Source organism: Culex pipiens, chromosome 1, assembly GCF_016801865.2.
Source record: "Culex pipiens pallens isolate TS chromosome 1, TS_CPP_V2, whole genome shotgun sequence".
NCBI classification, from domain to species: domain Eukaryota; kingdom Metazoa; phylum Arthropoda; class Insecta; order Diptera; family Culicidae; genus Culex; species Culex pipiens.
This window is the reverse complement of record NC_068937.1, coordinates 85,411,622-85,427,223: the sequence shown is the minus strand read 5'-3', so window position 1 is coordinate 85,427,223 and position 15,602 is coordinate 85,411,622. Positions and strand designations below refer to the sequence as shown.

General features: G+C 37.8%; 1 protein-coding gene across 1 annotated transcript; it reads right to left on the bottom strand.

The window, feature by feature from the left end:
* Positions 1–5,398: 5,398 nt before the first annotated feature.
* On the bottom strand, positions 5,399–10,975 carry LOC120428790 (bombyxin B-1 homolog). Its single transcript, XM_039593887.2, has 3 exons — positions 10,677–10,975; positions 5,707–6,066; positions 5,399–5,647 (listed from the first exon to the last, which is right to left on the bottom strand). Exons 1-3 carry the CDS (start codon positions 10,683–10,685, stop codon positions 5,528–5,530), a joined length of 489 nt encoding a protein of 162 aa, XP_039449821.1. The 5' UTR covers positions 10,686–10,975; the 3' UTR covers positions 5,399–5,527.
* Between the last annotated feature and the right edge of the window lie 4,627 nt (positions 10,976–15,602).

The window sequence follows — 15,602 nt, the reverse complement described above, 5'->3', positions numbered from 1 at the left end:
CAGCAAGAAGACCGAGATCGTAACTTCGAGCTAACGAAACGCGGAAATTCTACGAAAATGTCAACCAGTCTCGCAAAGGCTTTGTGCCGCAAGCCGATGTGTGTAGGTACAGCAAGATGAACCTGATCATGGGCAGAAGCGAGGATAGGTGGAGGCAGTACTTCAACGAGCACCTCAACTGCGATGAAGCGAGCGGAGACGGCGTAGGAGTCAATCTTGGAGCGCCCCCAGCTTGTGAACATTTCCCAGTGAATGAAGAGAGATATTAGGAAGCTGAAGAACAACAGAGCTGCTATCCAGCTTTTGAAGCGAAAATGGCGTTCGAATGCTGAACGCCCGAAATGTCAAAATCACGCAGTGGTACCAACATTACAAAAAAAGTGTGCCATGGCATGACAGCCGCATTTTTTTTTTCTAATGTTGGTGCTACTGCGCGATTTTGACATTTCGGACGTTCAACATTCGAACGCCATCTTCGCTTAAAAACCTGGATAAGATAAGCGGTACTGCGCTGCCCATAATTGAAAATTCGGCTATTATGCCAAATCAAGTATTCCGAGAAAAATGCGTTTTAGTGTTTGTCACCAAATCTCCGTCAAGGCAATTTCCCATAAGAGTGGCATATTAGCCGATTGGTTTTTCGCATCGGCAGCCAAATCTAAGCACTATTTAAGTGAAATTCAAGTTTCAGAAGATGCGTTGGGACATCCTTTACCACCTGGTGCTTATAACTCGTTTTTGCCAAAAGGTGATATTAGCCGTTTTTTCAATGGTGGGCAGTGCGGCAACTACCGTTGCATCACGCTAATCAACGCGGCCTACAAAATCCTCTCCTGGATTCCCTGCCGTCAGCAGTCACTCCATGCAAGGTGCTTCATGGGGGCCTTTCAAGCGGGCGCAATCCTCGAGAAATGTCGTGAGTGCCCAAACATCACATCTTCACCGATTTCAAGACAGCATATGATACAGCCGACCGCGAGTAGCCATGGAATATTATGTTGGAGAAACGAATTCCCGGATAAACTGACTCGGGCCTGTCTGTCCCCACTTGATAGTCAAGATACCAGAGGATTGATAAGTTTGAAAATTATGCCTGATCTACAAAAAGGGGGACAAGTTGAAATGTGAGCACGCCAACCGAACCAGAATACCAATCAAGTGAAGTTGGTGTTTAATGTAACGGTTGGAACCGTTGCAACGTGGCGGAGGAATTCGCCACGTGCAAGGAGTTTGAACTAGGTCAAGGCAGATCTGTAATGTGTTGGAGTTCCAATGCGGAATTGGAGAGATGAAGCTCAGAATCGAGTTAGGTGGCAGCGCACCTGAAGACAGCTTACACAGAAAAAAATAATGTAAATTTGGAAGCTGTAATTTTGGAAGTTTGAATATTACCTCTTTTATGATGTTATTTCTCGCTAACTTTTTCAAAAGGTCCTATGTACATAGGAAACCCATGGCGCATTGGTTGTTTTGAAAAAGTAATCTAGATTTTACCTCAATTTTGACTGAAAAAGTGACATTACACAAGGAATGTGGTAAAATTACACATTTCTAGAGGTAAAATTACACCTTTTTTCTGACATAAAAGATGTACCCCTTCCCAGATGTAATATTACCATGTATTTTTTTTTTCTGTGTATGTAACGGGGGTTATTCGAGAAGGAAATGTGAATAATTTGTGACTTGTTCGCTTGAAGGGATAACTAGCCTGACGATCGCATCTCAACTTTTTCAATGTTTGATTCGCAACACCCCTCAGCCCTATTTGCTTGCGCAAGCCTCCTGATCGTCCGAATTTTTTTTTTTGAATTAAATATACTTTATTGAATCTTTCTTATAATAATTACATTTGGTTTACATAATAAGTGGTCAGCTGTGGCTCTTCAGCTTTAGTTTGCTATTCGTGATTTAAACACTGTTCATTTTTATAACTTTAAAAGCATATGGTTTATCATTTTTGTAACACTAGGTACAATGAGGAAAAAAGAAAAAAAAATGTTAAGAAAACATAACCTAACCTAAAACTAACTTAAACTTACCATAAACTAAACCAATCTTTGAATCAAGGGGTATTCAGATATAGCACATTTTTCCCTGAACTTCAAACATTTTTCTTGAATCTTCTGATCCAACATTTTTACTTCTGCTAATTCATGAACCTCACTTGATCTTGTCCAGCCAGGAACATTCAAAACCATTTTGAGTACCTTATTTTGGACACGCTGGAGCTTCAATTTATGAGTTCTAGCGCAACACTCCCAAACAGGTACTGCATACTCAATAACGGGGTAAATTATTTGTTTGTATACTGCTAACTTATTTTTCAAAGAAAGCTTTGATTTTCTGTTAATTAAAGGGTACTAGCACCTGATGAGAATGCTGCACTTGTTCAATATTTTGTCTACATGCTGTCGAAACAAAAGTTTCGAGTCAAGTATGAGACCTAAATAGACAACTTCCTTTGACCAGGGTATCAAAACATCATTCATTTTAATCAAAACATCATCCTTTGGGACAAATCTGGCCGATTTGGAAAGAGGAAAAATGATGGTTTGAGTTTTGGCTGCATTTATGCGAATTTTCCAGTCGCCAAAGTATTCGGAAAGAACGTCAAGACCCTTCTGAAGACGGCCAACTAAATATCTGGTTATTTTACCCTTATAAATAACGGCAGTGTCATCAGCAAAAAGTGACAACACACCATTACCAGGAAGAGTAGGCAAATCAGATGTAAAAATATTGTACAGAAGTGGGCCAAGAATACTTCCTTGGGGAACCCCAGCATCAATGTTGAATACTCCAGAAGCAATCCCATTCAGAAAAACCCTGAACGATCTCTCCGAAAGATAGTGCTGGATAATTTTGATAAGATACATTGGAAAACCGTACAAATACAGTTTATGTATCAAACCATCATGCCAAACATTGTCAAAAGCCTTCTCAACATCCAACAAAGCCATAGCAGTTGATTTAGACTCAAGCTTGTTCTGCTTGATGATTTTAGTTACTCTCGTAAGCTGATGAGCAGTATTATGCCCCTTTCGGAAGCCAAACTGTTCATTCAAAATTATATTATTATCGTTGGTAAAATCCAAAAGCCTTGAATAGATGACCTTCTCAAAGAGTTTGGACAGACTACTCAAAAGACTAATGGGACGATAACTTGTTGGCGATGTTGGATCTTTTTGAGGCTTCAAAATTGGTATGACTTTGCCCAGTTTCCAATTGGTGGGGAAGTAACCAAGTTGCAAACATTTATTGAAAATATTGGCTAGATGTTGAAAGAACTGATCACTCTGTTTTTTCAACACTAGATTAAAAATGTTATCAAAGCCAGGAGCTTTCATATTTTTCATTTGTTTAACTGCAACTTTGACTTCCTCACCAGAAACATGGGAATCTGCAGGAAATTCAAAGGTAGAGTCATTGATTGTTGAAATACTATTGGCAACTGATGTTTCTTTACGGCTGGTCATGGAAGCGCCAAGATTATGTGAACTAACAAAATGAAGCCCAAGTGCATTTGCCTTTTCCTCGGATGTAATCAAAGGAGAATCCTCAACAATAAGAGGAGGAATAGGCTTTGGTTTGTTTTTAAGAACTTTTGAAAGTCTCCAAAATGGTTTTGAATAATTCCCAAGCTGGCTTACATGTTTTGAAAATTCTTGATTTCTGATATTGTCAAGTCGGTCTTGTATGATTTTGTTCAAATTGTTTACTGAAATCTTTTTGTCATAGTCCCCAGTCCGTTGATATTGTCTCCTATAAACATTCCTAAGTCTAATCAAGTGCTTAGTATCTACGTCAATATCAGTTACCTTAAAATTAACAGGAACCTCCCGAACGTTGGCAGCCTCTGCTTGGTTGATAGCCTGCTGGATCACCTCCAGCGAACGATCAATATCGGCAGAAGTTTCCGGGTGTTGATCATAGTCGATGTTGCTGTCGACCACTTGCTGAAACTGCTGCCAGTCAACGTTGTGGTAATCTTTCCGGGTTGGTTGCCGCTGCGGAGTAACGGAAGCTCCAACCTCCACAACCACCGGATAGTGATCAGAACTCAACTCTTCAAACACCTCAGGATAAGCCACGTTCTCAGCCATATTGGTAATGAAGAAGTCGATGATTGAGTGATTCCCAGACCGAGCCACCCTCGTTGGACGATCTGGACTCACAACGTTGTAGTATCCGTTTTGCAGATCGTTGTGCAGAATCACTCCGTTCCGATTCCTCCTGCTGTTGCCCCAAACTTCATGCTTCGCGTTGAGGTCACCAGCAATGATGTACTTTGCGCTCCGCCGTGTCAGCTTCTGGATATCGCCCTTCAGTTTTGCTGCTGAACCATCTCTGGAATTCACCTGACGTGGGCAGTATGCAGCAATGAAGAGTACTGGGCCAACCGAAGTGGGAATTTCCACCCCAACGGCCTCGATGATGTCCAGCTTGAAGTTTGGCAGCCGGCGTGGTTTGAGATCAAGATGAACAGCGACAAGCACACCTCCTCCTCCAGAGGTGGTCCTATCGAGCTGCGTCGCGATCTTGTAGTTTTGCAGATAAACTTTTTCACCGGGCTTCAGATGAGTTTCCGTGATGGCAGCTACGTCGATCTCCTTCTCGCGAAGAAAATCCACCAGCTCTAAATTCTTCCTCCTAATGGAGCAAGCGTTCCAATTCAGCAGCTTGAGGGACCTACGATCCATACTGGATGACGAACGAGGTCAGCACTTCAATCTGCTGGGTCTTGGTTTTGCATCCACGCAGTGGACATCTGTTTGAAAATATTGAGGAGTTCGGTTGAGGTGTAAAGATCATTACCATTTTCCTCAACTGCTGATTCTTGGGTTGGTCTTGGCTCCTGGCTGAAGCCCGGTGGTGGCGGTCTCGGCTCCTGGCTGGAACCCGGCCGCGGTTGATTCATCTCAGCTCTCTTCCTGGGATCCAACGGCAACGGTGCCAAGTTCGGGACCTGGCGTCGCGGCCTCCTGATCGTCCGGGATCCATGCTCAGCTTAAGCTTCCCGTGAACAAAGTGAAAAAGTTTTGACTCTAAATTTTGGCTAGCAAACCAAGTTTGAAAAATAAAGAGTCCTATTGCTTTTATAAAGTACACAGAAAAAAAAATCATGGTAATATTACATCTGGGAAGGGGTACTTCTTTTATGTCAGAAAAAGGTGTAATTTTACCTCTGGAAATGTGTAATTTTACCACTTTTCTGGTGTGATGTCACTTTTTCAGTCTAAATTGAGCTAAAATTACATCATAAAAGAGGTAATATTCAACCTTCCAAAATTACAGCTTCCAAATTTACATTATTTTTTTACAGTGTGTAAAACGGTTGAATAATCGGTTTTTGGCCATGTCGATGGCTGTGGTGGTCATCAAAACAAATATAGTTAACTTTTTCTTTCGTTGATGACTAGAAATTGTATTTTTTTCTAAACTAAGAAGATAATCACAGCCACACTTCATTCAATGAAGTATTTTTTCAATCACTTTTAGTAACCCTCCACCAGCAGAGGTCAGTGAGTTAGTAGTACTGTTTCCGTCGATTGACGACATATTTTGCATTAATGTTGTTGAACTCTGGCCGTACGGTGCCCACCTCGAACGGAACGGTGTTCCGGATCGGGAACTTGGTCGAGAAAATCTAAAACAAATCAAACCGTAAGTCAGGTGAACAAACATGCATCACTTCGTAACAATTACCGTGTTTGTAGATCTCTCCGTCGGTGACGGCATCGCCGATTTGTTCGGGTCCAAACCTCCTTCAAATTGTGCATTTTCGGCAGATTCAACTGCACTTTCCATGCAATACTGAATTAAGGTGGCATCAGTGCAGCTCTGACGGCAACATTCCTCAACCACTCCCCGTCTGACGCGCCGATGGCTCAGCTCAGGTGCCCTGGTGGTGGTCGTGGTGCTAGGAGCCGCACTTAGTTGGCTGTAGCCACCCCGGGCTTTGCAAATATCGTATATCCGGTCTGCTAGATATTTGCCACATGATCGGCGAACGGCCCTTGCGTGCGCGTGGTGAGTCATCAATAACACGATGGTTACGATTAGTCCCTGCAATAAATAGAAAATTTAGTCTAGAAACATGTTTACAACAAACAATGATGTTGAAAGAGCAGGTTAATGGCGACTAAAAAAAGCCATTTTCAAACAAACTACTACCTTGAAATGGGGCAAATCGGGATTGATGTCTAAACAGGGACATTAGTATTGCTTTCTTTGATTCTGCTTTAAAAATATACTTTTAAATTTGTACCGAACTTGTAGCCCTAAATTTCATATTACAGAAAAATTATTAAATATTAATGATTTTCAATCACTCCTCAAAGTTTAATGAAGATATTTCATAACTGAACTGAATAATAGACGGTTTATTCTTATATCTCGTGTGCATGACGTAGCCCGATTTTGAAATTTAGCTTTTTTTAAAAACAAAAATCAAAAAAGGCGATTTTGTATTGATGTGCATCTCAAAAATATATTTTTCTTTATTTTAAAGAAACATTTTGTAAATCGGCCATCGTCATGCACACAGGACCATTTAAACGAGTCTTCAAACCAACCACAGACATTTTTGCCGTTTTACATGTATGTAACCCCTTAAGTGATTTTATATAAGTTTACCCCCTAAACTTTAGGGCCTAAAGCTTTACCGATTTGGTCACATAAGAGTAGAAAAACATACGTAATTCATTGACATTTCTTTTTTCAAAAATCCATCTAGGGATCGTTCATAAACCACGTGGACATCTTAGGGGGGTGGGGGGATTGGAGATTATCCACGCTCCATACAAAAATATTTTATTTGTATGGAAATTGTCCACGATGACCGGGGGAGGGGGGTGGTTGTTGATATTTCCAAAAAAGTGTCCACATGGTTTGTGGATGGTCCCCTAGTTGCAACAGTGTCAGTTTTTCGTTTGACACTTCTTTAGTTTGTATCCCGTTGGTTTGACAAAGTCAAACTATAAAGTGACCATCTGTCACTTTTTACACGGGACTCACTAATACTTTCAAACCAAAGGTTTGGTAGTTAGTGTGAGCTCTGTGTAAAGAGGGTGTCAAACTAAAAATTGACCTCGTTCGTTTGATAATAGTTGGTGTCAAACCAACGGGGTAAAGGTTAAGGTAAAGGTTTATGGAACTGTCTAGCACTATGGAAAATTGCTGTAGTGAGCTTCGATCATTCGATCATTAAGTTTGAATTGCGGAATTATTGTTGATAATGAAATCTATTTTTTCTAAGCGTATTGAATAATAATCATCTTTCCTTCTACAGCTTGTTTCTAGGGGAACAAAGTTTATCCATCTTCTTGTAAATTTAACAAAAAACATTGAAAAATATTTGCAACGGCCTTATGAGAAAAAAAAAAGCCATTGGCCAAAAAACACAATGCCATAAGCTCTATATTTATAAAAAAAAACGTTTTATCCAGCCATTTAATTAAATGTAATGGTAATGAAGACTGTTGCAATAAGACTGTGGGGGTTATTTAGAATATTAATATTTACATTAATTAGTAAAAGCAATGAAAAAAATCTAAACACTTCTCTTGTATAGCCCAAAAACTGGCAAAAGTTCATCCGAATAGGTATGACCGGAAAAAAAACTTAAATAAAATTGATGTGTGATGTGCACAATCAAATATTAACTTAAATTTTATTAGGTTTAATTTTAAGAATTATTGTCATATTTGGTAAGCTTTGTGCTGTATTAAATAGGAGATTAATTGCTGGAATGCGATAAAATATTTGAAAATTCTGGTCCAACGAAGTTTATGTTCACACACGGTGTATTTTTTAGAACAAACTAATGATAAAAAATTCGGTATGTCTGATATTTGGCACCGTGAAAGAAGGGCTCTTTCCCGACATTTTGCGGTATAAACCGAAATATTTCGTCGGGGGGTCTAGTGCAACTTTTTTTTTTGAAGATTTTTTTTTCGATTTTATGGGATATTTGTTCAAAAAAGTCACAGAAAATCGGTGCATTCATGTTGATATCATTCAAACTTCTTATTAATATGCCTTGGGAATTCTAACCAACTATATTTGACCAATATTTGACCTCCAATTAAAAAAAAATCGAACCGAATTTACCAGATTTCTAGCTTTCTTTGAAATAACCCCAAAATCCAAGCTGGAAACCCCGATACGACCGAAAGTAAATCTTTTCTTTGTATAATTTGTCATGAAATAACAGCAACACATTGCCTATCCGGGTAATTAAATTAAGAAATTTTGGAGAAAGGCACTATTTATTTCAGGAAATTGGGCATATCTCTGCTTATATTGAACCAAAAGTGATACTTTTTTATGGAACTTGTTCAGAAAACTGTTTTCTACAATGTGATTGATTCTAAAATGTTTAAAAATGTAATGGTGTTATGTGGCCAAGGATTGAAAAAATAATTTTCGGAACTTATTGGGTAATAAACAGCTTATTAAATAAATAATCTATGTTTTGCATTGTTTAATGCTCAAATTTGTATCCGGGCAATGTGTTGCTGTTATTTCATGACAAATTGTACAAAGAAAAGATTTACTTTCGGTCGTATCGGGGTTTCCAGCTTGGATTTTGGGTTTATTTCAAAGAAAGCTAGAAATCTGGTAAATTTGGTTCGATTTTTTTTATTGGAGGTCAAATATTGGTCAATTATAGTTGGTTAGAATCCCCAAGGCATATTAATAAGAAGTTTGAATGATATCAACATGAATGCACCGATTTTCTGTGACTTTTTTGAACAAATATCCCATAAAATCGAAAAAAAAATCTTCAAAAAAAAAAGTTGCACTAGACCCCCCGACGAAATATTTCGGTATATACCGCAAAATGTCGGGAAAGAGCCCTTCTTTCACGGTGCCAAATATCAGACATAGGGGAGGTGGGGGTAAGACGGCCAGGCGGGGTAAGACGGCCATGCGCTTGTTTTACTACTTAACATGATAAAAGTTACCAAAATATCTAATGATATTTTACCTTAGGCAAAATAGGTTACTTTGAGCCACTTTTTGCAAAGCTAAAAAGTGGTTTGTTAACAAAATTTTGATAATTATGAAAAAACTGCCGTAATCACCAATGTGTCGTAATATTTATCATTTGGAAAAAGTTCTTTGATTATAAACTGTTTTAAAAACATTTTGGAGTATATTACTAAAAGCTTTTCATTTCGCAGTCATGGTGATAATGTCCTTAACAGTATTAGATAAAAATATTCGATTTTTATGTATTTTTATCTTAATTATCTAAGTTGCAAAATACGGTGGCCGTCTTACCCCCGCAAGAGGAGGAAGGATCGAAAAAACACACTTTTTTGAAATCAATAAAAAGTATAGAAAAGTTTATTTCAAAGATACCAAGTTAGGTAATTTCTATAAAGGAGACTTCCAACTAGGATCTGTACTAAGTTGGAGTTGAAAATAATGGTTTATTTTGATTTTAAATGAGTTTTTACCTTAGGGTGGCCGTCTTACCCCCATCTCCCCTACCGAATTTTTTATCATTGAGGTCTCGAAAAAATACACCGTGCACAAGTTACGCGGAAACTTTTTATAATTCGTAGAAAATCCTTTGATTATGTTTTCAGAAAACGCAAGAAGCATAAATATTTTTTTTAAATGCATTACACACCAGTACAGTTGTTTCACATTCATTAGTTTTGAAAAAAAAACCCCTTAGCTAGAACAAATTTCAATATTTTTAAACTGGTTCAATCATGCCAAAAATGATTATCAACGCAGGAAAATGCATATTATTTTTTTTAGCTTATTGTTTTTTTTTTTCTATTTCCTTTGAAATTTCATTATTTTTTTACCCCTGATCATTCGGAATGAAATGGAGACAGTGAAATTTATTTTTGTTTTAGAAAAAAAGTGTCGGAGGTCATGCCCCCGCAAATCAGACACAAACTGTCAACTGAGGTGATTGTGGACAACAGGTCAACAGTTTGAATATGAGTGACAGTTACTATTGTCTACCGAAAGATATGTTTCTTTTAAAATTCGTGATGTATGATGCAATGACAAACGGCTTTTGCAACATCAAAATTTTAAAGCTTTTTGGATTTCAATTTTTTGAAATTAAACTAATGAGTTATGCAAAAAATAACGATCCATCAATTTCAGGAATACCCAAACTAGAAAGGGCGTTGTTGGGCTCACCATGTGACCAGTGCATGATGCTGGTCGCGACCGCAACCTTTTCCCCTTCGTCGCCATTTTTGCGTTGGCAACACTGCTGCTCGAGCAGCAAACATGTGGTAGGAGGAGGAAGTGACCGTTATTATCGGTGTTTACGTGTTTTTCCACTCCACACCCAGCCAATCTCGCGAGCTCGAGGATGTGATTTTGAATTGAGAGCAGTGAAGGTACATTTGTTCCGCCATGTAAGCTAGATTTATTTGTTTGTTGAACTATTTTGAAACCTGAGTGAAGCTCTTTCATTGAAGGAGAAGAATGATAATCACTGAAAACTTGATTGACCATGCTTTTCCACCAGTTTCATTTGAAAAATTGTGGTAAAACAGTGTAATGTTATACCACATTTAATTCTTTGTAATTGTAGCGTTATAAAGAAGACACTTAGTTGCAGTTTTATAACCATCATTCCCAGACCATATTTTTGTGTAGAAATAACCAGTAAGTTCAGCATGACCCTAACGTACCAGCTTCATAATCGGATCCTCGTGCGGTGCTCGGGTTGCTTTCCAGGCCAATCCACGTTTACTTTCGTAACGGTTAAGTTTTCACAAGTCACTCTTCCGGTTTACTTTTGACTCCTCTCTGCTGAACCTGTTCTGCTCACTCTGAGGCACTTTCTCGTGTAATCCAAGCAAGAGTCCATGGTTCCGGAAGGATTATGCACTTTCACCTTGAAACCAACACCCACAAACCGTTAAAACGGTTAGACGATCACGACGTTCAGCACCGATTAACGAGAGGCGACGGTCCGATTCGGTCCGAAATTGAACTGCGAATGAACGGCTGCGTTCGCGAACCGCCATTTTTATAAGCACGCGGCCGGCTTTTGGCGGATTGCTCTCACGGGATGGGAGAGGAGCATCTTGTTCAGAAAACGTTTGATGAGTAGTTCTCCAGAAGAACGCAATGTTAAAATATTAACGTTTTGTAACTTTAGGACCTCTTTTTGGGATAATTTGGAATCAATAGTTATAGTAGGAGTATACTGAAATCACTGAATAGCAATATTTTATTAATAAATTGAAATTGAGGTGAAAAGTCACTGATTGTAATTGGAAACTCAGTAATATTTTTGACTTAATAAATGTACATAAAAAATAAAATATGAAAAATATAATGTTAACGTTGTGAACATATAATAGATTTTGAAACACTGTGGGTTTAATTTCGATGCATATAAATTAAGATCAGAGTAGAGAAATGTCGGCTCAGTGCACTTACCTACGTTTCCATAGAAGTTTAGAAGCTTTTTGAAAAAATATGTTTAATCACCAAAATAAAACATGTAAAATATTTTGCAAACTATTTAAAATATATTGTCTAATGTTTAGTAATGCATTTTTAATCATTTAAGGTTTTCATTTTTTTGTAAATGTTGTATTTTGAGATCACAAATTGGAAAAAGACGTGAAACTTAAAAAAGAAATATTTTATATAAAGAGCAATTTCAGTCCAAAACAGTAACATTTTCACTCGACCCTCTCCGATTTCATATGAAATTTTGTAGACATGATATCCTAGGTCTATATAAGTCATTTTTGTTCCACTCGAGAATGACATTTGATAAGCGTGTTAGTTATTTAAATAATTGTGGATATTACAATTTAAATATTTCTGTATCTCGAAATACATCGTAAAAAATAAAAAAATGCCCTAAGATGTTGCAGACAGCCTCTCGAAAAACGCAAGATGGTATGAAGAGTTAGATTGCGAAAACTCCAGAGAATCGTTTCAATGTGCAAAATTGTGAATTTTCCTTGAGATTCTGCCGACATAGCGGGCGTTGCTACTTTGTTGTTGCCGATTGGAGCTAAATCTGCGGAGTATTTGATGCGCGGTGGCGCTGGTGGTCCTTTGCTGGGCTCAAAATACTCTACTGAAAGTTGTTACACTTCACGAATACGATTCTGGGTTGGGGAGCGAAAATAAAACAAGCTCCTCTAATCACGTCGGCCCCATCCGAGCAGGCGAGCGAGCGAGCTGATAGCAGAAGGACATTTTGCCGTGGTTCACATAATCAATTTTGCACGCCACCAAAACGGTTCCTCTCTCTCTCTCTTTGGCGTTGCCGGTTTTCTAAAAGGGGTATCGTAGTAACCTTTCAATTATCACAAAATAAAACAAAAACATGCGGTATCAGTAGGCAGGCAGGCAGTGAGGTGTCCCCATGTGCTGTGAGATGATATTTTTCGTGCAATTTGAAATTGATTATAGTGTAACCCTGTATTGCCAGCCAAACTGTTTGGTTTATTTTTCGTGTAAAGGAGGTCATTCATATGGTATTATCTTCACATCAAAAAATCCGATGCAAAAGCATGCACATCACCTTCGTCAAAATAAACACTTAATATTACACACTGCATGTACAATTTTTGCAAACACAAACAAAAAGTTGCAACCGATGGGATTCAAGCCCAGCACCAACAGTAAGGACTGGCGCCTTAGCCCACTCGGCCATCAGACCGATGAAATGCTGTAAGGATAAACGCATATATGAGCTTGACATTTCGGTCAAGTAGGTTTCCCATACTGATGGGCTACATATTTCAGGGCGTAAAATTACATAAAATTGCATAAAATAATGCAATATTTATTTTACACCCAGCACTTTTACACGCAGCTGGATTACTACTTTTTTACCTGTGTTAATATTAAGTTTTGTCTAGCAAATTTAGGCTTATCTACAACCGCCAATCATAGTTTTGTAGGAGTGTTTCCATACTTTTCGTTATTTTCCTTAATCTTCTTTGTTTTAAAAAATCAAATCATCCACATTCACGACCCCCAGGTCTTTTGTGGTCTCTATTGCAAGTTTCTGCTCGAACCTTGGATGTCCGAAGACTTGAATGAGGAGGGCACCCAAACCTCTTTCTACTCCAAGGAACCTTCCACCCCTGGGTTCGAACTGACGATCTTTGGATTGCGAGTTCAACCGCCGCCACCGATTCCAACGGAGCAGGCTTGGTTCGGTGTGTTGTTTGTCTTTATAGCAGGGAGACGACTCCCTTACCTGGAATGACTTGACGGCCTAACAACAACCAAGGCCGGGACCGACATTTTACTTCCTCATCCGATGGAAGGTTGGAGCAGATGGGAATCGAATTCTTTGTTTATACATTCTGAATATTTATTTTCAATTAAAACATACGGAACAAAAACAATTATTTGAACTTCATGGGTATTTTAATAAGATTAAATCTCATTCAGAGGCCGAGTTGGGTAGTAAAGGGTTATGTTTCAGTTAGCAGGAGTCGTCTGATTTGTTATTTAAATTCACAGGAACAAAACATCATGAAATGAGTAACTTTTTGGTTGAATTAATTTATACCATGTGGTGTTTTGGAGGGCACTCGATCAGTTTTAAAACAAGTTGTTCTATTATAGAAAGGCATTGCTGATATTTAGAGAGGCCTTTTTTAGTCATTAGTCAATGACTGGGCGTAACGGAACATATGGAGGGAATGGGTACAGCCAAAACAGTCTACCGTATACCGTTAACTAATCGGGACTACGGTCTGAATAAGTACAGTCGTTTTTAGAGCACATTTTTCCAACTGCGCACCCAATTCAGTCCAGTTCTACCTGAAAATTATCATAAATTAAACTTTACACTTATAGTTGATTTGTTTGAACTCCTATTGAGTTTTTTATAATTAATGTTCAAACACACGAAAATGTTAATGAACTTAGAATTATTATTATCATTATCACTTTTGAAAATATATTTTTGCTTAAGATTCAATTATTAACTTCGAATATTGTAGTCACTATTTAATTTTGTTTTCAATTATTTAATTTTATCTTTATTTATATCAAAAGATATTCTAGCAACTTATATTTTTTTCTTTTCAGTAAGAATATGGTTAATTATATGAATTTGTTTTGTAAAATATTATTAGACCTCTAAGAGCACATACATTTCAAAACCGCAGACAGCTGGTTGCATTTTTGTGACCATAGGTGACGTGAATTTTACATCCTGTTGCGAGAGACGTCATAGGGTCAAATCGAGTGGAATGCCCATCCCATAAACATGATCAATCACTCGTCTGGGAAGTGCTTGGCGAGGGTGCAAAGTGCGACTTCCAGACGGCAGTTTGCCAACTGAAGCGAATCAACGTAAATAATAAACAATTTTGTTTACCCTTGCCTGATAAGTCGTTGATTGCCAATCAATAACCTACTGATATAAAATTTAAACATTTTAATCCAGTAAAATTAGAATAGAAATGCTTGTGTTACTGAGAAGTAAGTTTAAAAATACAATTTTTGCAATTCCGTCGTGAAACTACTTACTTTTCCTGTCATTCTTGAACGACGAAATAGCCTACTTTTCTGTACCAAAAATAACAGAATCGAATAGCAACACTTTTCAAAATAAATGCTGAAAAGTTCTACTTTTCAGCACTGAAATGGGTGCTGAAAAGTTGAACTTTTCAGCACTTGTTTCGAAAAGTAACACTTTTCAACATTTTTTTGATTTAAACGATTTATTGACAAAATACATGAAAATTCGACTTAAAATTTCACTCAATGGGTGTTTTACGAAATTGCAAAAAATGTTGTATGGAACTCGTTGCAAAACTTGATTTTTTCAGCACTCGTCGTATTTATCCAACTCGGTGAACCTCGTTGGATAAATGTACGACTCGTGCTGAAAAAATCCTCTTTTTGCAACTTGTTGCATAAACTACTATTTTGCTATTCCGTCGTAAAACTACTTACTTTTCCTGTCATTCTTGAACGACGAAATAGCCTACTTTTCTGTACCAAATATAACAGAATCGAATAGCAACACTTTTCAAAATAAATGCTGAAAAGTTCTACTTTTCAGCACTGAAATGGGTGCTGAAAAGTTGAACTTTTCAGCACTTGTTTCGATAAGTAACAGTTTTCAACATTTTTTCGATTTAAACGATTTATTGACAAAATACATGAAATTTTGACTTAAAATTTCACTCAATGGGTGTTTTTCGGAATTGCAAAAAATGTTGTATGGAACTCGTTGCAAAGCTTGATTTTTTCAGCACTCTTCGTATTTATCCAACTCGGTTACCCTCGTTGGATAAATGTACGACTCGTGCTGAAAAAATCCTCTTTTTGCAACTTGTTGCATAAACTACTATTACAATTTTAAAATTTTGTTTGGTTTATCCAAGAATACGCATGTTGCTTGTTTGACAAATTTAGTTGACTTTAGTCGAAATGTGGTCATTGGTCACAATTGTACTCATGGGATCTGGGATCTTCGAAAAAGGACACAAGTGACATTTCGATGCCTCTGTGCTCTCTTATACTAACTGGGATAGAACCAGCAAGCTTAGTACGAGGGAGCACAGAGGCATCGAATTATTAACACAGCCTGTTTTAGATCAATTGAATAACACATA

Coding starts and splice junctions, on each gene's coding strand:
- LOC120428790 (XM_039593887.2), bottom strand. Junction 5,648..5,706: donor CGGAGAGATCTACAAACACG/GTAATTGTTACG, acceptor GATTTGTTTTAG/ATTTTCTCGACCAAGTTCCC.